Below are 23716 nucleotides of genomic sequence, written 5' to 3' on the forward strand. Positions count from 1 at the left end.
GACACACAGAATGGAGAAGCCAGGCCCCCCATCTCTGAGGGCCTTGGCACAGACCTGGCTGGAGACACTGAGCCACCTTCCAGTCCCCTCTGCTGTCTACGTGTTCGCTCAGAAGAACAAAAATGCCAGGAGACCGGCATTGTTGTGGAGCAGAACTCAGTCTGTCCTCTCCCCGGGGACGACCCCGCCCATCCTCCACCTCACTGCCCACCAGCTGCACCTGAGTTTCTCTAGCGTCCAGTAGTGGGTGGCCCCATTCTTCTGGTCCTGGACCTCTACTGCCACGATGGTTCGCGGGAAGGGCCGTGTCTCTCGGTCTTTGGCTGCTTCTGGAGGCAGTAGGTCTGGCGGCAGCGGGGAGTAGAGGGTGTCTGTGAGGAGGACGAACTGGAACTGGACCTGTAAGGGGCAGAAGATGGCCATGCATCCACCCCTTGCTGAGTGGAAGCCAGGTTTCCCGGGGGCTTCTCCCCATGCCCCTGAGATCTCGGCTCTGTATTCCATAGTTCACCAATCTATTCAACTAACCACTGAAAAATGGCTGACCCCAACCACCCCACCACTGCTTGTTGACTCCCAAGCAAAGCCAGTAAGGTATCTATTCCAGCCAGTGCTTCCTTCAACCACACTGGTACCTAGTTCAGGCAAGGGCCCCCAGTCAACTCGAGGGTGGCTGAGTGCTTGTATTAAGTTGTGACTATAAGCAACTAGACCATCACCGGTGGGGAACCCCCTCTGACGGTCCTCACCTTCTTCTTCAGCTCCACACTGATGGCATTGGCCTCCTTCAGGAAGATGGCATTGCCCCACAGCAGGTCCCGTAGAGAAGTGAACTGGTACCATTTCCATTTCCGGAAGGCCCACAATGCCAGCTCACATTCCCGCTCTGTCCACTGGACTGTGAGAAAAGCCATGTGGGTCATCAAAGAAAGCCACCACGTAGCCTACCACAACCTGAGTCTTGAAAGATCAAGATGGCTTGGCACAGGGCTAGCTGGGTCGACCCTGTACCCAGTTCACGCTATAGCTGGTCTGTTCAATAAAGTAGCCCTTCCATAGCTATGGAAGACTTGCTGGGTTCTGGCCCTCTCTCCCCAGATAAAGGCTCTGATCTGCCTCTCCCATGCTGGGCTAGGGCCCCCACACTCGAATTCCTAATTTTATACTAAGCACCTTTAGTGTGGAGAAAGGCGAGCCCAGCAGAAAGGCCAGCCAAACAAGTAGTGTGGAAATGCCCCAGGTCACCCAAAGATTAAGTGGACTCCTCAAATGAGCTTCCCTAATAGGGAAAGATCAAAGCAGCTCAGGGACCACCATATCACCAGTGACAGCCACATCTGTCTTGCAGGGCTGGCAGTGGGGAAGGCCAGAGCAGAGGATGACATGCCCTTTGTTCATGGAGTCCTCCAGAGAAAGGGAATCCTCAGATGAGGTGCAGAGTGAACCAGGACTTTGGTCAAGGTCTCCATATACCACACAGTGAGTGAGGCGAGCCCTCGCCAGCACCCACGGTTCTGGCCCACTCGCCATTAGCAAACGTGTGCCTGTGTGTGTGAGATGTGTGGTCACTTGTTTCAGTACAGCCTTCCCAATCCTGTCTGTACGGTAGCACCCAGAATTAAGAAGGTCTATCTCCCAGGGCCAAAGTTCAGCTCGAATGACTTCCAGTGAGCCACCTGGGACCTGCTCATTCAGGCCCTGTTGGTGGGAGACACGCCATCTCAAGAGTTCTTACCTTCATCCTCTGGCTCTTCCTCCTCCTCATTCACCTCTGGGTAGTACCTGGAATCCATCTGCTTCTGGAGGGCCTCCAGCTTACTCTCATAGTCCTGAAGAGATAGGCAGGGCCTGTGGCACCACCATAGAGACGGAGACAGCCTCATCCCAGCCCACTGGAGTGCCAGAGAGGGCCAGGCCAGCAGGGAGGGTGGCCAGAGGGGGCAGAGATCCACTTTCCCAGTGTGCAAATAGGGACCTGTGAAGCTGGGTGAGCATCCTTACCAGCCTCTGCTGCTCCAGCAGGTATGTGGCCTCCTCCCGTTCCCGCCGGTACTGGTCCTCCAGCTCCTGGAGCCTGCAAGAGAACGTCGAGTGAACACAAGGCCATCAGACTCGGCAGGTGGGCAGTTGACTCTAGGCCTCACCTCTGCTCCATCTCCTGCTTCATGTCGATGCCCTGTTTCTCCAACAGCTCACGCTGGGCGAAGGCCCAGTCCACTGGCTCAGCAGGTGTCTCTGCACAGGGTGTTCGCTCCCGCTCTTGGCGGGCCTGCTCGGGATGGTTAAACCGGAACACGTGGCTCTTTCCCATGATGATGCGGTTTCCTGGGAGATGGAGGCAAAACCAGCCTTGAGGTGCCTGTGGGTTCCAGGTGCCCTCAAGGGGTGGGGGAAGGAGAAGGGAGAAAGAGGTGCAGGCATTTCATCTGCCTGGGTATCCCAGCATCACCCACCTTGGGAAGAGCATCCAACCCCCAAAACACTGGCTCCAAATCACCTTTCTCCTTGGATTCTCTCTCTCTCTCTTTTTAAAGATTAAAAAGAGGGTACCGAATCTCATTACAGATGGTTGTGAGCCACTGTATGGTTGCTGGGAATTGAACTCAGGCCCTCTAGAAGAGCAGCCAGTGCTCTTAGCCTCTGAGCCACCTCTCCAGCCTGATCTTTCTCCTTGGAATGGGTGCCTTTGTTGACTCCCAATCTAGCCCCTTGACTATGTGGTTTAGGTTTTGTAGGAGGGATTTGGTAAAGTTTAGAGACACAGGCTACAGAAGCCCCAGGATGCTGTAAGGGAAGCTTAATTCTGGCAGAAGTTAAAAGGATTCGAACACCCATTGGAAAGCAGATGTAAAGACTGCTCGTGAGGTTTCAGATAAGAACAAGGATTCCGTTAGGACTCAGGCTAGAGGCTATTCACACTATGTTCTGGCCAAGAACCTGGCTCCATTTTGTCCATGTGCTAAGACTGTGTGAGAGGCTGGATTTCAGTGTTGGACTAATTAATTTAGCCGAAGACATACCATCCAGGCAGCCGTGGCATGGGCTTTAACGACCGCTGTTAGCCAGGTTTATAGTAAGAATGGGGAGCAGAAAGATTTGGAAGTTCTAGTAGAGCCAACGAAGGTGTGTACACAGGCTGTTTCAGTAAGTACTTCCCTGTGTCCAGTCATCCAGGAACTCAGTGGCCAAGTGCAGCCATGATCCAAACAGGCCCCTTTACCTCTCAGGCTGGCAGTAGGTTTTAGCATTGTCCAGGGGATGCTGATTTTGCAGTTATATGAACCATTGGGGTTGTGTAGTCACAGAGGCTTCCAAATAGATTTCAAAGGAAGTCCTGAGAGGTCAGGTAATATGTACAGAGCAGGGTTAAATCCCTCACAGGCAGACCTCGAGAGGACAGTATATAAAGCCGTGAGAATAAATACTGTGTTTTTATGAAGACCCCAGGATGCTGGAGACGCCAAGAACACAAAATATCTTCTGAGGAAAGCCATGAGCCACAAGCAAAGACTTCTCAGGAAATAAGCCTTGTGGGCTACAGCTGGAGAGGCCAGAGGGATGAGGCTACCAAGGCCTTTGAAGTTCACATCACACCACCACATGCCTTAGCTTCTGAACATGGAGCTGTAGGATTTAATGTTTGCCCTGCTGAGTCGGCAGGTCCGTTGTCTGGCTTCAGCCCCATTCCTCCTTGCTAATTTTCTTTTCCTCCCCTTCAGTGTGGGAATGTACACCCTGTCTCATCATATCCCAGAAGTGTATCATTTTGATTTTACAAAGTCTCGCCCTAAAGTTTGCTCTGAGTCTAAGAAGGCACTTTAAACTCGGGCTCCTAAGCAATGATGGAACATTAAGTGCATGGAGACTCTTGAAGACAAGATGGAATGCACTTGCATTGTGAGATGGACACAGGCTGGGAGACCATGAGTAGAATGTTATGGGTTCAATATGGTGTCTCCCTCAAAGGTTCATATGTTGAAGGTTGGGGGTCCAGCCAGTGGCACTATTGAGAGGTGATCAGATCATAAGAGTTGGTAGATTAATCTATTAATTAGTTCACTGGTGGATGAGTGAGTGACTAGGGGTGGGGCTTGTTGGAGGAAGTAGAGGGTATGTCTTTGAAGGGTATATCTTGTTCCCAGAACCTGCTTATTCTTTCCACTGCTTCCTGACTACCGAGATGTAAGCAGCTCTGTTCCACCACAAACTCCCACAATGATGCTCTGACTACCACAGGCCCACGGCAATGGAGATGGACTACAGACTTGGAAACTGTGAGCCTAAAGCAATCCTTCTTCCCCTAAATTTGTTTCCTCGGATACTTTGTCATGACAACAGATGGTGATTGACTCTCCTGTAAGTCAGTTCCTTGAGAGTCTTCTTATTCATGTGTGTATGTCTCAGACTCATCTGCCCAGCTCTGTCTTCAGCCACATGTACATCCATGCTTCCCATCATGCAGGCAAGAACTATATCATCTGGGGACCCACCTTATATATCCTAAATGACTTTCCCAAAAGAGACTAATGCTTCCATGTGTGGTTTTTATAGCAGCAGGGTGGGGGTTACGGTACTGAATCCCCGGAAACTGGTGTTGAGAGGGTCGTGACCTGTCCCACATTGACTGCCACAGTTTGGCCAACCGTCTGTCATCTCCTACCCTTTCTCCTGAGCCTAGTCCAACACAGTGACCATTCGGGACCTCCTCTGCTTTTATAGTCTCAGATCTAGGTACTCTAGTCCTCAAGTGCCCAATATGGGGACTAGAGAATCTCAGGGATGCTCATGTGCCCCTAGCAAAGCTGCCTTTTGTCAGGAGCAAACTGCCCGAGAGGATGAGCGCTAAGGCTTTGCTCCATCTGCCCTGCAGTCCCCTGGCGCTCCCAGCCATACCTGACCGAAGGATGCTGGGCTCAGTGACTTTCTTGCCATTGACATACGTGTCAGCTCCTTCACAGGGCTCCAGGGTCACCACGGCTACAAGACACATAAGAGGGGTACTGTAAGAGGTCATTACTTCAGGGGCTCTGCCCTCCTGGCCCCCGGTGGGCACCACTCAGGTTCCTCATTCCAGGCTGGCCACAGAACCTGATCGTGAATAAGACCCCTTGGATGAACCTGAGGGTCTCATCACTTAGTAAAGGAGAAAAATATCAAGAAGGAGACTCCTGGGCCCAAGCCAAGGCTGGGGAGGCAATGCTGAGCTTCACTTCTCATGTTCTTATTCAGGTCTCTCAGTGGACAAGAATAAAAAATAGTGGCTAACATGTCCCCAAGGAGGCCCCAGACCCCTCTGACTCATCTGCACAGGAGAGAAATGGGTATTTGTGGACGGGAAAATCTAGGAGTGACAATTGTCCCGAGCTCCATTTCAGGCCACCATCCCAAGGTAGCAAAGTTAGACATGGATTTAGTAATGGATTAGCAGGCTTGAGGATGGCCAGATGCCGTCTGGCTGGGACACCAGCCCTACACTCAGAGGCATGGACACAGTGTCTGCACACCAGCACTGAGGTAGCACCATCTTCTGCAGGGCAGTGGTGGGCAGGCCGAGAAAACAGACAGCTGCTCCCCAGCCAACAGGAGAGGATGCTCTCAAAACCCCTAGAGTGGGCTCCATCCAGGTGGCCCACTGTCCCTCTGCCCCCACACACATCCCTACTGTAAGCATTGCTTACACCTACCTGCTTACTTAACATACTTAGCATCCTCCCTTTCCCAGCTTCCTATCATATCCCTGGGCTCCAGCCTTCAAGGCAGCTGGCTCCCCAGAGCAACCGCCACTTGGCCACAGGAGTCAACCAGGCCTTTCCCAAATACCTTTCTAATAGAGGGTGTCACTCAGCTATCCTCAAAGCTCATACAGTTCCTGTCCAGAAGCATGATTCAGGTTCCACTTAGAGCCAGGAAGCTGGGTGGATGGCTAGTGCCTTCCGAGGGCTGACCCACTAGGTCTCACTGATGCCTGGTCAGCAAGATGGGGGTGGGCAGGATGGGTGGGTGGGGGGAGGCAGGACAACACTACCTTCTCCACCTCCCCGGGAGTCGCTCCGGAAGATGCAATGCTCCTCCTTGATGAAGTGCCCACTCAGGACGATGTCTTGCCGCCTCTCTGCATCTTCTCTGCCCACTCTGTTGAGGAATCAGGGCAGCCTAGCAGCAGGGCCCCAGAACACCCACTCTGCCTGGATCACTCCTACATGCAGCCTCCCAGGGATACCCAGCTTGTTTTTGTTGTTTGTTTCATTTCTGTTTTTGTTTTTAAATACCAGGGTATGTGTACTACGGGGTTATGGGGAAGTGAGAGTGGGCAACAGACCTCCAGGGCAGCCCAGCTATACAGAAATCCAGATGGCCCCTAGAAGCACTTTGGAAAAGCATTGTCGGCCACAAAGGCCTGATACCCAACTCAGCTCTCATGGGACAGTGCAGGATAGTGGGAACAGAGGGGCCCATACTCCCCAACCCATAGACCCAGACTGGCTGGAGATGCTATAGCACCGTCACCTTGTGATTCCTTCAGCTGGATACCCTTCCCTCCACCTGATGACCCATCTAGTCCCCACCTGGTAACTCCATCTTTGATGTAGTAGAGGAGGCACTCAGACATCAATGGATCCTCGTTCAGGTTGACAAGATGAGGTGTCTGGGGAGAAACAGAAGGGTCATTCTCCTGGGGAGGAGCAGAATCCTCACAGTAGCCATCCTGCCTGCCCTCTGCTCAGGCACCAGACCACCACCATCCTCAGACCTGGCCTTGTTGGGGACATAGTGCCCTCCCCAGCCTGGCAGAGAAGAAAAGAGGACAAGGGTACGCATGGAATCTTTAGTAGGGCATCCAGAACCCCAGAGCCCCAAGCTCAAACTGGCCTCACCAGATTGGCAAATTCCTTGTCAGGGAAATGAAGGACAAAGAAAGCCCTGGGTCCAGGCTCAGCCCATCTTGACAGCAGCAGGCTCAAGGACCTGAAGATTTTGTGGGGAGCTGGGCTGCAAGGGGATCAGTTCTTGGAAGGCCCATCTAAGGCTTAGACGGAATCTGTGTGTGGGGGTCCTGGATGTGTAGACTACACTCTGGGTTTTAGGGTTGATCCTGCACCCCATCCCAAGAGTCCTAGGCACCTGACTCTGTACCACACAAGGAAGTTCCAGAAAGCTCCTTCTGGGGGACAGCCTGGAGTAGAGGGCTCTCCAGTGAAACTATCAGTAAGCAGGTATGAGTGCCCTGGCCAAGAAGAGTCTCTCCAGAGGCCTGGGAAGAACCAGCCGATGGAGTCTCACCACTGGACTACCCAGGACCTGCATGTTAGTGTCCGGGTCAAGGTGTCTGCCTCCTGTATCCCACACCCATTGGTAGCTGCCTTCTGCCCCCTGTCCCAGGTCATTCTTGCCTCAGCCCCTCCCGCAAGCTTCTAAGGAGTCATCTTCTACCTGGTTCCTGTAACAGGAAGAGGTGCCGGGATGTGCTTCCTATTCCCCCAGGGTACGCTGGGGTGAGCCACCGCCACACTAAACTATAAATCCAAGTGTGCCCTTGAGCATGGGTGTAGAGTCCTGACCATCAGCACCGACCATCCTCAACTCGTCTGGCCAGGAAGAGCAGAGCAGAGGTGGTCCCGTGATGACTCAGCAGGACTACTACTTTCCCTGAGTCTCGGGAACTCTGAGGTCCTCACAGAGTCCCAAGCTATGGGACTCTCCATATGGCCTTTCCCAACCCTCCCCAGGCTTTGGTCGCAGAGGTGACTGTCCGGCCACGTGATCAGCCCCCTAGTGTCATGTCCTGGCAACATCGCCCCTCACTTGAACACTGGTGGGGACACTGCAGTTCTGTATCCTCCTCCGGGTTGCACACCAGGCTTGAAAGCCAGAGATATGTGTACTGCCAAAAAAGGCTGGCAACGTACTTCACATTTGAGCAAGTTTAAGTGAGCCCCTGTGTGTGTGCACGGTGAACCGGCTATAGTACCTTGAATGGCCTGGCTAAAGCCCACAGGGACACCTACACCTGAGCCTCTCTCATGTCCCCCACCTCAAGCTATCTTTTGATACATTGTTTCTAAGCAGTCCCAGACCACGGCAGGACAGCAGAATCTAGGGGGGCTGATCCCCCCCCCCAGGTTGGCCCTATCTCTCAGATGCCCAAGCCACTAACTCCACTTCCCCCGGGGCAGCATTTTCTTTGACACAAAGCAGAGCCTGGAAACTGCCTGTGGCTGGGGACCATCTTCCTGGACATTTGCCACTCTGCCTTGCAGCCGGCAAACTGCTCTGGGGAAGGAAGGCCAGAAACTTCCAGAAGCAGCAGACTGGGAGTGGAGGTAGATCCACAACACTCAGCTCTCCAGCCTGGGCATCACTCCCAAGTCTTGTTCCACTCTTGAGGGATCCAGTCTAAACCTCAAGCAGTTCAGAGACCCACGTGATGTTACTCAGCCACCAGGATGTCACCACGCAATGGAAAGTCTAAGTAAAGGCTGACTCACTCCTGGGCCAGAATTCCATCCTGCTACACCTTCCCCCAGGCCACCCCCACCCCGCCTTTGACATCCACCAGTGGTGGTACCACTTTGCCACATTGGCACGTGGCACGTGGCCCAGCTCCTACCTTTTTGGGAGAAAACACACCCAAGGTGCCACCATCTTCTCTCATGGCTACACCCATCTCAGCCAGCAAGGCTTCCCTGGAAGACAGAGCTGTGGTCAGCACAAGCTCAGAGGCTTCCAGGACTAGCCTCATCCTGCCTGACCCACCCACCAACCAGGAATTATCAGCAGTGCCTGGACAGTGTGTGCTCGCTCACCCGCAGATCTGTTCCTCAAGGCCTCAATGGCCAGCGGCCAGTGCCACGCATTAGCTGCCTGGGTCAGACAGCACAGATTTGTCCCGTGGCTGGCACGCAACCTCCCCCAGGGTTTGGGTTTCCGGGGGGTTGGAGGCCAGGACTCTCTGGCTGTGCCTCCAACCCCAGGCCTGTGCCCCGCGCTGCTCACCTCTCCATCCGGATGGCTTCTGTCCGCCGCAGCTTCTCCTCCCAAGTCTCATTGAGTTCAGCGATGATCTTCTCTGTTTCCTGGGGAGTGAGACCAAGCACAGTGAGATCCTAGGGAGTGTGTGCGTGTGTGCGTGGGGGGGGGTGTCAGAGGATGCAGGGGAGCCAGGGAAGGGGCTGCAGAGAACTTCAGCTGACTCTCAGGCACCTCCCGGCATGCGAGATTCTGAGGGATTGAGGGGAGGTACAGCAGACTGTCCTGTGAACACACCCCACAGAACAAGGACAGCAAAATAAATCGGGGGTAGAGGAAGCAAGTGCCCCTGGAAAACACTGCACGCAGCTCCCAAACGTAATGGTCCTTTCTCAGGACATGGCCGCACGCCTCATCCAGGGCATCGTCCCTTGTTCCCTTTCCCACTTCCGTCCTAGCCCCGCCTCCCCAATACTTCAGTTGGGCCCTGAGTCCCAAATGGGCCATCTGTCCCACACCTTGAAGCTTTATGCTCCTTGCTTCTTGATCTCCCTATATTACTCCTCACACTAGCCTCTGTCCCTTGTCTCCTTGGCCCCTCAGCCCCTAGGGACACTACACTGCATTCGGAAGGAGTCTGAGGCTGGAGCCAGCCAAGCACAGTGGTGGGGAGCAGGGGACACATCCAGACAGCCTGGAAGTAGCTAAGAGCCTGAACATCCACTCTCCCCGAACACCAGGCAGAGCTGCCAAGACCCACGACAGCTCCGTAGAGATGCTGCTGGAACCTGACGCCCCCACCCCAGCCACTGCACAGCCCACTGTTTCCTGTACCAGCGCCAGCTCACCCAGTGCAAGACTCAGTGTGATCCCTGTGCCTGCCATTCCTCACCTGGGCTTTCCCTCCCCTGGCACTCAGGGTCAAGGCCATCCGGAGAGGTTGGAGAACCCTCCAAGGCACTTACTGCCCAGAAGTTCATTATCTGAACCTCGTGCAGCCTGGTGCCTGAATGCACTAGCTATTCTGGCTGCTGTGGGTGGGCGGGCCACAGTGCACAGGGTGGCCACATCCCAAAGACTTCCATTATTGTATCACTCTGATCTTGAGAGGTGAGGCTGTATGTAAGGGGTGTCTCAGAGTCACAGGCAAGGGTCCTCCCTCACTTCTTTAAGTCTGCCTTGTCCTACAGGCTGATGGCCATTACCCACCCCGGAGTGCCCTGGACCAGGCAAGCCCTCACCTTCAGCCTTTCAATAGCCTCCTCACTGCCTGGAGCAAACAAGATACGCTCATGGAGACTGGACACTGAGGCCGCGCGGCTGGACAGGGCCGACAGCGAAGATGAGGGGCTCATGCCCACCAAGGCATTGGTCACTGTGGAGAGATTGTTAGGGGCTTGGCTTAGCTGGGAGTTATGTTTCCTGATCTCAGGGTCGGACATGTCTAAGGCATGAAGGGAGGGTAAGATAGAAAGGGAGAGAGAAGCAGCAGCAGCTAGGGGAAGCAAGAGGCAGGGGAAGGGAAGGCAAGAAATGGGAAACACAGGCAAGGCCCAGCAGCCTGGCCCAGCCGCCCAGGACAAGCGCATGCAAGGTGGTCTGCTACCCTCGGCCCTGCCGCTCCCCTGCCTGACCCCCAGGCTCTCTCTCTCCCCTCAGCAGCACCCACAGCCCCTCTGTACCACATTCTGCTCCACTCTCCCTTTGACTAGGGCCTTTCTGTAGCCCCTGTACCTGCATCCAAGGCCCACGCCTGCTAGCCGCCTCACAGCACCCCTGCACCTGAGGCCAGGAGCTCACCTAAGCTGGTTCAGGCACCTGTTCTCCCTACACCCCAATGTTCATGTCCATCTTCTGTGGATGGGCTGCACCTCGGCTGCAAGCCAAGCTGTACTCAGCATCCCGCTGAACCCAGAATGGGCCCCAAGGCTACCTAGAGAAGGTGTGTGGAGGACACTCCTGAGGGAGCCCCTACTCTTCCACCACCCCAGAATCCCATCAGCCCTTAAAGATGGGGATTTGGGCTGTGACACCTGGAGAAGTACCAGGCCCTTCCCAGCAGAAGCAGACACACAGCAAAGCAGCAGCCAGCACAGGACAGCACGGGGCACTGGGGAAGCGAACCCCAAGGATTCAGGTCTCAGGATGGAGGAGACACTATTGGGCAGGACTTGGCAGCAACCATTGCTTTTTTTCAGCCTCAAGAAACTTTCAGGGACCCAGACGTGGGGGTAGCTGGAGCAGGAGCAGGCAGAGGTAGGTCTGTCTGGGCCAGGACCCAGGAGAGCATGGCCTTCTGGCCCTGCAAATCCTCCGGCTCTAACATCTGACCTTTCTAGGCCCACGGGCACTCAGGAGTCTAGTTCCAGCCACGTTTGGCTGCACTCTGCCTATTTATTGCCTTGTTTCCCACCCAGACAGGGATGGACCAGAAACGTGGCTTGGAGGCAGATACAATCCCTCATCGCTTTACAGCCCTGAAGTAGGGAGGCAGGAGAGGGAGTGGGGTCTCCCTCCCCACCCGTGCTGCCCTGTGGCCCCCATGGCCGGGATGAAAGCAGGGGTGCAGAGCGGCAGTGGGGAATACACACATTTGGGTCCTCCAGGCACAGTGTTGGCTATGGGGAGGGCAGGCAGGGGAGGAAGAGACAGAGAAACAGAGCAGTTTGTCTCCCAAGGGTTCATGTACCCATCTCACAGAGTGAACAGCTTAGGGTAAAGTAGGTCTTCAGTGTCGGGACCTGGTACCCACCGAAATCCCAGCAGCTGCAGCTGGCTGGCCTGTGGGCTTCCAGGAAACATTCCCTGGCCTGCTTGGGCCAGCTCCAAACCCAAACCATGCAATCCATCCAGGCCAAGGCCAGAAACCTGGCCCTGTCCTTGCCCGCCCAGGCCTCCCACCCCGAGGCATTCTGCCCAGGAGCTGGAGGAGGGATGAGGCTGTGGATGACTTAAACACTTCCCGACAACTGTGGCTACAGTCAACAGCATGTGAGTAGGAAGCAGCCCCAGGAGAGAGGGCATGAGGCCCAGGAGCCCCCTAGGTCTGAGGCCCCTGCCCTACCCAGGGCAGGCTGGCACAGACACTCACTGTCAGTGATATCGCCAAGACCTTGGGCGTACAGCAGGTCTCGCAGCCTGGTCACCTCATCCTTCAGCTCTCGAATCAGCTTGTTATTAGGGTCTTCATTGATAATGGCGTTACAGCGGATCTGTTTGGCCCGGTCTGCATATCTGGGCAGCAAAGAGATTTAGGAGTTGGGGATAGGTCCACATAGCGGGGCCCAGGGGTGCTCAGAACTCTGCCTGGTGAGTTCGGCTGGGGAGATAATCTTTGACCTAGGCTGGCAGAATGAGAAATCACCCCACTACCCTAAAGGATAGCCTCTGGGACCGCTGACCAGGAGCAAGCTACAGGTGGGATAATCCAGCCTGCCTTGTCTACTTAAAAAATTGAGGGTTGGGGATTTAGCTCAGTGGTAGAGCGCTTGCCTAGCAAGCTCACTGCCCTGGGTTCAATCCTCAGCTAAAAAAAAAAAGAAAGAAATTGAGGTTCCAGGGCAGAAGGCACAAGGCAGTATCCTCCTCTATATTGACACCCTTGGACCTGAATCTGATAGTCCAGGGTAGAGAGGGCTATTCTAGAACAGGGTGCAAGATGCATATGTATGTGAGAATGGCCACACACTCATGTCACAGCTCAGCATGCTATTTGTCATCCCAGAAGCACAGAGTTTGCCGTGACGTGGGCTCCATTTTCCACAGAAAGTGTACACTCTCTAGAGGCCAAACATTCCCAACCCAATCAATCAAGCTGCCTTCTGCACCCAGGCTTCCCATCCCCAAATGCCCACCTCTTAGTGGGAGATTTTTGGAGAGCTCATTGGCCCTTATTTGCTAATTTAAAGTCCTCCACTCCCACAGCCAGAAGTAAGTGTTTTGCAGCATGGTGCCATAGAGCTCTGGGCCCCCTGCAGCCCTGAAATGTGCCCTAAAGGATACTAGGGACAGAACAGGGCCCACAAACACCCTGGAGCTCCAGCACTGAGTTCCTGCAGAATGCTTCCCAAAGGAACACCCTTTAATGGTGTTTTTGGCTAAAATATGGAAAGACATGTTCTTACCCCAGGGTCCCCTGCAGAACATACCTCAGTGTGCTGAGGGTCTCATCATAGTTGATGTCTGCTGGGCTCAGGGCTGCCACCATGGCTGTCCTTGAATTGCCACCTGCAGGAAGACAATCAGTTTGTACACAAGGTCCTCTTCCTACAGCTACGGGTCTAGGAGAGGAAACTGAGTCACAGTCCTGTGTTATGTAGACAGTGGCAGGTCGGGCCTTCCTCGGCTGCCCCTCAGCTCCCATTAGCCATTTACCAACCGTGGGCCTCCTTTTCCCTACAGCAGAGATAAGTTGAGGGGAGTTTGTTTTTGTTTTTGTTTTGTTTGTTTTGTGTGTTTGGGTTTTGTTTGTTTGTTTGCTTGTTTGTTTTGGTATTTCAGTATTTGTGACCAATTTTTTTTCTACTCATTTTTATCTTTTCCATTTGAAATACTCGCCTGAATATTTGCCATCAGGTTCTTGGCTTAGAGTGGGTGATAACTAAAGAAACAGCGGTTCTTGGATTCCTCATTGTCTGAGTGTTGGATAGCGAAGCCTGTTAGGCTCCGCTGGCTCAGCGGTCCTGACAAAGTTACATGCTGAGCCTACCTCTGTCCTCAGGACTGCCACTTGTCCATGCTCCGAATATGGCCATGCTTGCCTGCTTTACCTCAGAGAACTGTGTCCTGGGCCACATCCCTGATATGTGGCTCTCAGTGAGTCTCCAATAGAGACTGTGAGGAGAGAAGGGCTTGGGCACACACTCCAAGAATGGCTATAGGGGAGGATTATCCCCAAGGACCTCCTCTAGTGCTAAGACTGGTTGTGACCCCATGAGAGAGGCCTGCGAAGGAACAGGTGCTTGGGCAACACTCCTGTCCTCTCACTAGGACCCTACATGCTTTCATATACGTGAGGCCACCATGACACATGATGCTGGCCTGAGATCCACATCAGTATAGCCAGCTGTGGGATGCAGAGTCATATAGCCAAGGAAGCCAGGGGGTCCCAACCAAGATCTATTTTATCACCTTGGGTGTCAGCTTCTCCAGCTATAAGGGTATCCAGAGGGGACCCTGAGGTCATTTTGGAAAAGACATCAGCCTTCACCTCTCAGCCTTCATCTCTCCATCATCTCTCCCCACTCAGAATTCAGGCATCAAGGAGGAGGTTAATGTCAGTCCCTCAAATCCTAGCAGGTCAGCGGGACTCCCAGAACCAAGAACTAGGTCCCTGTTATAGACACAAAACTAAAGATCCAGAGAAGGGTGGGAATTTGTTCAGGTACCTTGAACAAGTTCACCCAAGAAGGTAGACACCAGAGCATGTATGTCCCAAGGGCCATTGTGGCCCCCCAAATTTGCTTTGGTTTGCCTGCCTTTGCCCCAGGCCTTCCAGAAAGGCTATATTATGAACCAACTGGCCCTTCCAGGGTTTTTTGGACTTGTCCAGAAAGGGCAAGAGGCTGCATGTGGCTGAGCGATGAAGTGTTTCTTTCCTCGCAAGGAGATGGGTATTGCGCAGAGGGGAAGTCAAAAGCCCAGTGACCAGGGAATTAGTGCAGCTCACCCACCAGTGACTAGGGAATTGGCACATACTCACCCAGGTTTTCCCGGAGAAGCCAGGTCAATACAGAGTCTCGGTAAGGGATGAAATCTGTCTTCTTTTTTTTCTTGTTCTGTGGGGACATTCAAGGTCAAGCCTGAGTCTACTGGAAGGGAAAAGAAGGGCGAGGGGATAGGGGGAGGGGGAAGGGAAGGGAGGCAAGTACCATGTTCTCAGTGCCTCCCTACACTTCACCTGAATCCTGGGGTGCCACCTCCAGGCAACTCAAATCTGGGCTGGAATCAAGGCCGTGCTAGCACATCCTTCCGGCTCCTCCCTCACCCATTCTGATGTGTCTGGGCCACTCAACTGGACTCGAGACCAGGAATGTTGACATCACTGGCCACTGTGTCTTCTCCTACTCTGCTGGGACAGCAGCCCCTTCCGGCAGGGTGAAATGTCTTCTCCACTAATGAGACACTTCTGATGTCCACCTAATCTCTGGTTCCCCACAAAACTCCCTCCTGTCCCTCAGAAGTCAACTCTGAGCACTTCCTTTAATAATTCACTCTCTCAATTTGACATCGCTGCTGCCGTTGTTGCTGTTATAACAGTGATGACCACCGCTGCTACTGTTTCTGGGATTGCCATTTCATAACTGGTTACTACAGCTAGCACAGTGGAGACCCTGGCAGCAAAGTAGCTACCACAGTTAGTTAATCTTTCATTCTATTGGGCATGATAAATTTAATTCAATAGTTATATATATTTTGATTGGCTTTGCAAATTATAAATTTATAAACTCAAGTTCCATTTGCTTTTGGGATACCATCTTACAAGGACTCCAATTTGCAGTAAGGCGCCTTAAGCAAGGGAATGGCTCAGTTGCCTTTAGCCTACTTGTTATGGGTGGGTTAAGACTTCTGTTGGTCTTTTCTGTGTTGAACACACAGATTGCAAGCCCAGCGCCACTTTGAGATCTTTGGCAGCAGTTAACTCTGCAGCTCACACACAATTGAGCCTGTATGATAATGAGTATTCAGAGACAGGTAATTCCTGGGGGGAGCTCACCAACCTAAGACAGAGCTCCTGTTGTGGCCTGGGCAGGTGTCTCCATGATGGGTAAGGTGACCTGCTGATGTCCCATGCAACCTAAGTCAGAAGCTCATTTTTTTAGTAAAAGGGGGGTACCTATAGGGTTCTGGCCCCCGTTTTGGGTAACTGCTGCCTTACTTGCTGACTTTGTCCTTTATATCCTCCCTATGCTAATTCCCTGTGAGATTCCACCCTCCTGAGTGTTTAAGGGAAGCTCCTTGTCTGTGTATCCAGCATATTGGGCATTAACAGCTTAGATGCAAGATTGTAAAACATCGGTAGCAAACTTCTGCCCTCCAGGGTTCTCCCATTGTGCTGTAAGCCTGTATTCAAGACCTCCTCCCTCCTTCAATAAGTGGCATTCAGCATTTTAAAAAAAAATTCACTCTCTCTGTTTCTCTCCTGAGCACCTGCTGTGGCCAGCAGACACAACCCCTGCCCCTGGAGCCTCCATTCCAAGGGAAGCACACAGGTACCATCTCAAGGGTCGTCCTATTTCCCCAGATGCAGACACAATCCATCATCATCCCTAGGATGAGCTCCACTACCTCACAAGGGTGTAAAGTTTGGATGTCCTGAAGCCATACCATCAAAGTGGGTTTCAGAACTGTGGCACAGATTTCTCTGAGTGGCACGTAAGAGTGTGCCCTCCCCCTTGAAAGCTTGTACACACCAGGCATTTTATGTTTTGCCTCTGGAAACTCAGTATAAGAAAAAAAAATTTCTGGTTTGGTTTTCAAATGTCTAGTTCCTGAGGTTGAATTCTCTGTCATATGTTTTATTTCTTGTTCCCACAGCATATGTTTGTTACTTCAGCCAAGGAGCCCAACAGTACCCATGAGTCTACAGTTCTCATTCCAGCCCCTGGGAATCCTGTCCAGTCATCTCTGCCACTTCCCAAGCCTGGATCACTGCCACACTGACTTTCTATTCTGCCGACTACCATGCTGGACCCAGATTGGACTCACTCCCAATCTACATTCATGTCTGAGCACGGCCCAGATTGAATCTGATTCAGAACTGCTGAAAATCCACCCACTGCTTCCCATTAAATCACAATCAGCCAAACTCTAAACTGCCAACCAAAGACCTCACATCTGTCCCCAGACCCCTTGTCTTTCCTCATCTACAGCTGCCTCCTCTCCAGGTTCTGTTCCTCAACCAGCAACTTCAGAACTCACTCCGATCCTAGTTTTCATCACGGTCCTTCCCACAGCTTGTTACACTGTTCTCACAAGGTCTTCCAGTGTCTCACTCTCCCCGCTCAGTCCTTCACAGCTAAACACACCGTTCCTCAAGCTGCTCCTCACAGCAGTGTACACAGATCCTCCGAGTTCCACACCATTCCACTCAGGGTTCCTCACGCAGTTCTCGGCCTCACAGTTGCTCGAGGGTCATCACACAACTTTTTCCCTAAAAAGTTTCTTCCTATGCCTGAAACCTCTCACAGAATCCCTTACATCATCCTCCATTTTTCAGTTTCCCCAGAAGTCTGCAGAGTGTTCATAAGTTACACACATGCATGTACACACACACACACACACACACACACACACACACACACACACATACACACACACACCCCTCACACTGTTCTTCCACACAGTAGTCACATCGTTCTATACAACTACTCTAAGTCAATTGGCTTCTCTACAGTTCCGGCAAAACCGTCCACACAGCTCCTCACAGGTCTTCAAGCATGGCCACGCAGGTACTTCAGACACCACTCCTCACCTAGTTTCCCACATGATCTCTCCTAAACCCACATACATCCCTCACAGTTTCCCACATAATTCCCCAATCCTAGACACAGCAATTATGCAATTCAGTAACATTCTCTCCACAGCTCATTTTCTCTCAAAATTCTCCACAGTTCCTCAAACAGTTCTTTACACTTCCTCACTTAGGTTCCCACACAGAACCTTCAAGTTCCTTCACATCTGTCCATGTTGCTCCTATTCCTAATTCAGTTGTCCACATAATTAAACTCCCCAAAATTCTTCATACAAATCCTCAGAAGTCCTGGACATGCTTCCTCATGCATTTTCCTAGTGTCTCACAGCTCCTCACAAGGTTCACGTCTCTTGGGCCCTCACAAACCACAGCATGATTGTAAATACTGTCAACTTGAAAAAAGGAAATCTACAATCACCTAGGAGACAAATCTCTGGGCATGAGTTTTCAGTTAAGTTCATTGAAGTGTGACGAACCAACATAAATGTGAGTGACACCATTTCCCTCACAGAGTTGACATGGTCCTGGACTGAATAAAAAGGAGAGGGCTGAGCTGCCGTATTCATTACTGTCCACTTCCTAAGGTCCTGCCCTGCCTTCCCCACCATGGTGGGCTGCATCCTCAAGCTGAGCCAAATAAACCCTTCCTTTCTCTGTTTAGAAACATGTATTTACACGCAGGAGTGCTGTGGCATGTCCTTCCATGTATTGTGACTATGTGTTGCTGATAATAAAGCTGTTTGGCCAATGGTGAGGAAGAATAAGTTTAGACGGTACATTCAAACTGAAGATGGAGATGAAGAAGGGCAGGGTCGGGGCAGACGCCAGCCAGCCGCTGAGCAAGCAAGATGTGTAGAAAATGAGGTAACAAGCCATGAGCTACATGGCTAAACATAGATAAGAATTATGGGTTAAGTGTAAGAGTTAGCTAGTAACAAGCCTGAGCTAATGGTCAGATATTTATAAGTAATATTAAGCCTCTGAATCAATAATTTGAGAAGCAGTTGCCGGGTATTTGGGAGTTGCTGGCAGGACAGAGACTTCTGTTTACACAGGAGTGCCACTGTATACATGTGGTGGTCAGAGGACAACCTGTGGGAGCTGGCTTTCCTTTCACCACGCAGGTCCGAGGGCTCAGACTCCATCAGCCGTGCTTGGTGGCAAGCACCTCTGTGCACTGAGCCATCTTGCCCTTCCCTTTCCAGGTTGTTGTTGGGGATTTTGACACAGCAGTGAGAAAAGAGTCAACACACTCATGCTTCATTTCAGTTTCTTTAAAATGCTTCCGTGGTTTCGAAACCGCCCACATACTCCCCGCGGTCCCACAGAATTCACGTTTCTGATGATTCCTCGTGAAATTTCCAACAGAGCTCCCCACAATTTCACAATTTCATCTCATATTCCCATAATACCTCACACACCCCACAGTTTCTCAAAATTCACATAATTTGTCAGAAGCCATCATCAAGTTCCTCAGGCATTTCCCCCAAGGTTTCTCATGCTTCCTCAATTCACCCAGGGCCACTCCTCCCAGCTCTCTGCACATCTCCACCCAGCATAAGTGGCATTCGCTCTCACTTCCCCACAGCCTTCCTGACAGTCCATCCTGCGGTATTTCCCAGTTGCCTACACACTTCCTGGTGTTTCCCTCACACGATCCCTGCACCTTTTCACATTCTTCCTCATATAATTCCACACGCCTTTCACCTGCCTTCTCTCATATTGCCTCTTGGTAGCTCCCACAGTTCCCTACACGTACCCATCTTCTACCACCTCAGCATCTTACATCAGCCCTTCTGGCTCCCCGCCAGTTCTCAGGTCTTCTGCTCGAGGCCATGTTTCTCTAGGAAGCTTTCTGTCCATTCAGATTATTCACTTTGGGGCCACCATTGAAGACCTTCCCCACCCTGTGCAAAATTCATCCCAATTGGTAATTACATTTTCATGTTTCTGTTTATTGTGCCCCTTCCCAACTGTGAAGCCATTTATGCTGTTCATCCTAAGACCCGGCTGCTAGCACAGGTCCCCAGCTCAGAAGTGCATTCTGTGTTTTTTCATGAAGTGAATGAATGAGGTGTGGACTCCGCTGCTGAGGTGTACATAGTAGGGAGCTGGGGCCAAGGGCACCCTGTCTCTAACCCCTCTCCCTTGAAGTTAAAAACTCAGCTTACCTTGTTGGGTCCAGAGTCCTGAAAAACAAAGAACAGAGAGTCTAAGAACCCAGAGGTTCTAGGGGCCCAGGGCTACAGTGGGCAGGGAGGACAGGCTGGCTCCTGAGGGACCGATTGTAGGTAGAAGCCAGGCGTCTGTCATTTACTGCCCAGACACAGCTGGCCACCATGAGCTGGTCATGACAAGCAAATCAAGTAAGAGTGTGACTTCTCAGGCTGCTGTCACACAGCAGTCTTTGCATACTCTTAATAATTTCAGACTAGGATTCAGTCTCTAGAGTCCTCCCTTGGATGTTTTGGTGGGTAGACTGCTTGCTGTCTGTCCAGCCGTGTCTGTCACACCTAGCTCTTTGCCTCCAAGGACTGTGGGCTCCCTCTAAAGGAAGGCCTTTGTCAGACCAGCCTGGGCAGAGCTAAGCACTGTACTACCCGTCCACAAGGACACCAGCCAACAGGATCACAGTTGACATGTGGTAATCCTTAGAAAGGTGTGATGAAGGGGACACATCATCCCTTTGTTAGAGGTAAGAAAATTATGGGGTTGGGGATTTAGCTCAGTGGTAGAGCGCTTGCCTAGCAAGCACAAGACTCTGGGTTCGATCCTCAGCTCTGGAAAAAAAAAAAAAAAAAAAAAAAAAAGCCAGGTGGTGGTAGCGCATGCCTTTAATCCCAGCACTCAGGAGGCAGAGCCAGGTGGATCTCTGTGAGTTCGAGGCCAGCCTGTGCTACCAAGTGAGTCCCAGGAAAGGCGCAAAACTACACAGAGAAACCCTGTCTTGAAAAACCAAAAAAAAAAAAAAAAAAAAAAAAAAGAAAGAAAGAAAAGAAGAAAATTGGGGTTCTAGAGAGTAACAAGGTTTATCATTTCATTTCCATCTCTGGACTTACCCTTGAGCCCCAGCTCTCTCTCTAAAAATAGAACCTAGGGACATGCGTGAAGACACCCAGCCTTCCCTTGGGGGCAGGTGAGGGTCACACCTCGGTAGCCCACCCCACCACTTGAGCTCCAGAAGCCTGGAGCACGCTCACCATTTCAGCCAGGGCAGAGATGACCTTTCCCAGAGTAGTCAAAGACTTGTTGATGTTGGCTCCCTCCTGTGTGTAGAGAAGGTGATCAGGGTGGAGGTGGTACCTGCAGCCTCTTGATCTAGCATGTTCCCGGGGGCCTGGTCTGTGTGGCATGGGGCTGAGGCCCTGAAGCTGGTCTCTGAGGCCACTAGGCACAGAGGATGCTGGGGGCAGGCAGCTAGCTAGTCAGCGGTCCAGAGTTCTTGCTCAGCTCCCATCAGCATCCTAGATCATCTCGTAGATGTCCCCACCCAGTTCAACTTACAGGGGCCCTTCCCATTCAACAGACCATAGGCATGATGAGTCAAAGGTAGGAGACACTCAGAAAGATAAAAATGCTCCTTCCTGACATGCAAGATTGTTTTCAGAAAGGGTGTGCCCTCAGGACACAGGATAGTCAGCTTAGTCCACTGCTGCCCCACAGCCTGTCTCCTCTAGGGTGGGAAATAAAATGTACTGGATATGAAGTACAGTGAAGGACACTATGAGCTTACTCTCTGGCTGGTATCTGTCCTTGCATACCAGAGCTGGGGTGCCGAGATTGGTATCCTGTCTACTGAAGACCAAAGGCTCCAGCCTGTGTACCCCACAGGCTTGCCTTTGATGGTGGCCCAGTCTTGCTCCATTCCCAAACAGAATTTCTGTCCGGCCCACCCTGGAGCAGCAAATGCTTGGACACTGGGCCTCTGAGCGGACTCACTGCTCTTTCTGGGTGTGACAGCCTGGCCCTACCTTGAGTCGTGTGCCCTTGGCTCCGGTGGAGTCAGCTCGTTCACTGCCAGCCAGGTCCACAAGGCTGATTTTGCTCACCTGAAATGGTAGTTGCATTAAATGCAATCTCCTGCCTCAAGCCCCTCCAGGGGCATCTTGTCCCTCTGGGGAGAGTCTCATGAGCCACTTGAGGAGCTATGGCCATGCCCCTTCCCTGGGGTCTTCCCATCTTTGATCCCCCAGTTTCCTTCTTCATCCCCATTCCCAGCTTTTTAAACGTTCTATCCCAGCAAGGTACCACACCACCTCTTCAGAGGCTGTGCACATCTCCCACGGCCCTGCCTCCTTGGGCTGGGCATGCTATACATCAGCAAAGGAGGGAGCGTCAGTTAGGTATAGTCATCCATTTTCACAGATGTCTCTAATCATCTGTGATGGAATTTGAACTCAGATCCATGAAAGGCCTTGGCTGTTGCTTGACTGCCTCACAGGGCACCGGCCAGGTTCCCTGCAGAGATGTAGTCAATTACATGACTCCAGGAAGGCACAGCCTCTCCTGACCATCTGGACGTAAGAGGAATCTTCTCAGAGAAACCCAGGCAGTGAAACCTTGTCCTCTCCAGTGGCCCCAACCCTCTTCTGCCTTCCTGAGCCTCTGACTATTCCATGGGGACACAGTTGGGAGCATGGCACCAGGCCCAGGTGACCCTACCACTGTCAGGGACTGACATGGACCTTAGAGGACATTTAGCTCCTCTTCAGAGCTCTTTCCCCAGGCATTTGAGAAAATGTTTGCACAGAAAGACCTCCAGGCAAAGAGACACAGAGACTGGCAGGCTCAGAATGACCCTGCTACCCTCCCAGAAGCCCACAGATTGGATCATTAAGATGAAGACCCCAGGAAACAACACCCAGACAATGTCTCAATCCATTGAGAATGCCAAGGTGTGACTTGTAGGAAGGGCATCTGGAGCATGGACTGCCAGGGCTGTGCTCCCTCAGCCTAGGCACTCTATCTAAGAAAACACTGCCCACCACATGTCCTGTTCCCAGTCGGGACCCCATCTCTCCAGGAAAAGCAGGAGACCCTGCCCTACCAGCCTTTATCAAGGGTCCACAAATAGCACCATAACCCTCCACCCCCAGCCCAGTGACAGCTACCAGCCTAGGTGGAATCTGCCCACCCAGACCACTCTACATGCTCACTTTCTCTGTGGTGATGTTGGTCTCTGCATCGTGGCGCTTCTGGGTGAAGATGATGTTGAAGACAGCGTGGGAACGGCTGCTGGTCTCGTTCATGTTTGTGGCTGCCACAGTCCTGGGGGCAGGAAGCTGCTTGGGGTTTTCTGCCCCTTACCCGGTGGTCAGGCATGAGGGTCACCAGTGGCAGCAGTGTGCTCCCCTAGGTCACTGGAACTCAAATTCTTCAGCCTGTCTGTGACCACACTGCCTGCCAAAACTCAAGCCCAGTTCCCACTGGCTGGTCCATCACGGACGAGCTCATTCCTTCAAATAGTGTTATGTATCTGGGGGCAGCGGTACAGTGTCTCAGGTGCTTCCTGATACTAAGGTTCAATGTCACCCAACTGGACAGAAGTCCTCACAGGCTTTGATGGGGAAAACCCCTTGGAAGGGAAAAATACCCATCACTCATCTCTTGCCACTCCAACCACTCCTGGGAGAGTACCATGTCCTCAGTAGCCATACCCCTCAGAAGGTAACATGGGTCAACTATGTGGCCCATCAGGGAAAAGAGCCCAAAGCTGCTTGAGACCGGTGGGGGTTTGTTCCAAACTGCCCCAATCTGCCAAGCACCTCATAGAATCTCCCAAGATGGAGTTCACTGCAGCAGCTCAGAAACTGCAAAAGTCACACTGTCCCTTACATGCGCTGAGGGGCTATATGAATAACCTTGAGGGACTGTTGGAGTAGCTCAGGACACACACACACACACACACACACACACACACACACACCCCACCCACCCCCCCACACAACCCCAGGAGCTGAAGGCAATCACCTGAGCAATCTGGGGCAATCAATGTGTGTCAGAAGGACCATCAGGACAATCAGTGTCCCATGCCAAAGGGAGTGGATTGCTTATGACTACCATGATGAACCCTCACAGTGTCTAGACCTAGGCCTAACAGAACAGCTGTCCTTGGGCTCAAAGACTGGCTTGGAGCTATTGGTATTGCTATCAGAGCCTCGTTGCTCAAGGTAACGGTGCCACATAGCCCATTTGCTCAGTCCATGAGCAGCCCTCATGCAGCTGGGAGCCAATGCCTCTCTCAGGCTGACACATGTCCTCCGTGGTCTGGCACAT

At 52.2% G+C, this 23716-nt stretch overlaps 1 protein-coding gene across 19 annotated transcripts in view; it reads right to left on the reverse strand.

Moving 5' to 3' along the window:
* Kif1a (kinesin family member 1A) overlaps positions 1-23716 on the reverse strand; it is an 89153-nt gene that overhangs the window by 38998 nt on the left and 26439 nt on the right. For 10 of the 19 annotated variants that reach the window (XM_036173074.1, XM_036173073.1, XM_036173071.1 and 7 more), the window contains exons 7-25: positions 22597-22708; positions 21412-21489; positions 20641-20706; positions 19612-19629; positions 14669-14744; positions 13116-13194; positions 12059-12201; positions 11559-11585; positions 10209-10342; positions 8995-9074; positions 8609-8684; positions 6567-6646; positions 6026-6132; positions 4894-4977; positions 2145-2325; positions 2002-2074; positions 1736-1829; positions 750-898; positions 221-399 (exon numbers count right to left, since the gene is read on the reverse strand). In XM_036173074.1, the coding sequence (XP_036028967.1) occupies positions 221-399; positions 750-898; positions 1736-1829; positions 2002-2074; positions 2145-2325; positions 4894-4977; positions 6026-6132; positions 6567-6646; positions 8609-8684; positions 8995-9074; positions 10209-10342; positions 11559-11585; positions 12059-12201; positions 13116-13194; positions 14669-14744; positions 19612-19629; positions 20641-20706; positions 21412-21489; positions 22597-22708 (1836 nt within the window). The remainder of the gene's footprint in view (positions 1-220; positions 400-749; positions 899-1735; positions 1830-2001; positions 2075-2144; positions 2326-4893; positions 4978-6025; positions 6133-6566; positions 6647-8608; positions 8685-8994; positions 9075-10208; positions 10343-11558; positions 11586-12058; positions 12202-13115; positions 13195-14668; positions 14745-19611; positions 19630-20640; positions 20707-21411; positions 21490-22596; positions 22709-23716) is intronic. The other 9 variants (XM_036173080.1, XM_036173079.1, XM_036173077.1 and 6 more) reach the window with 1 other exon arrangement.

Source organism: Onychomys torridus, chromosome 23 (genome assembly GCF_903995425.1).
Source record: "Onychomys torridus chromosome 23, mOncTor1.1, whole genome shotgun sequence".
Lineage (NCBI taxonomy): Eukaryota > Metazoa > Chordata > Mammalia > Rodentia > Cricetidae > Onychomys > Onychomys torridus.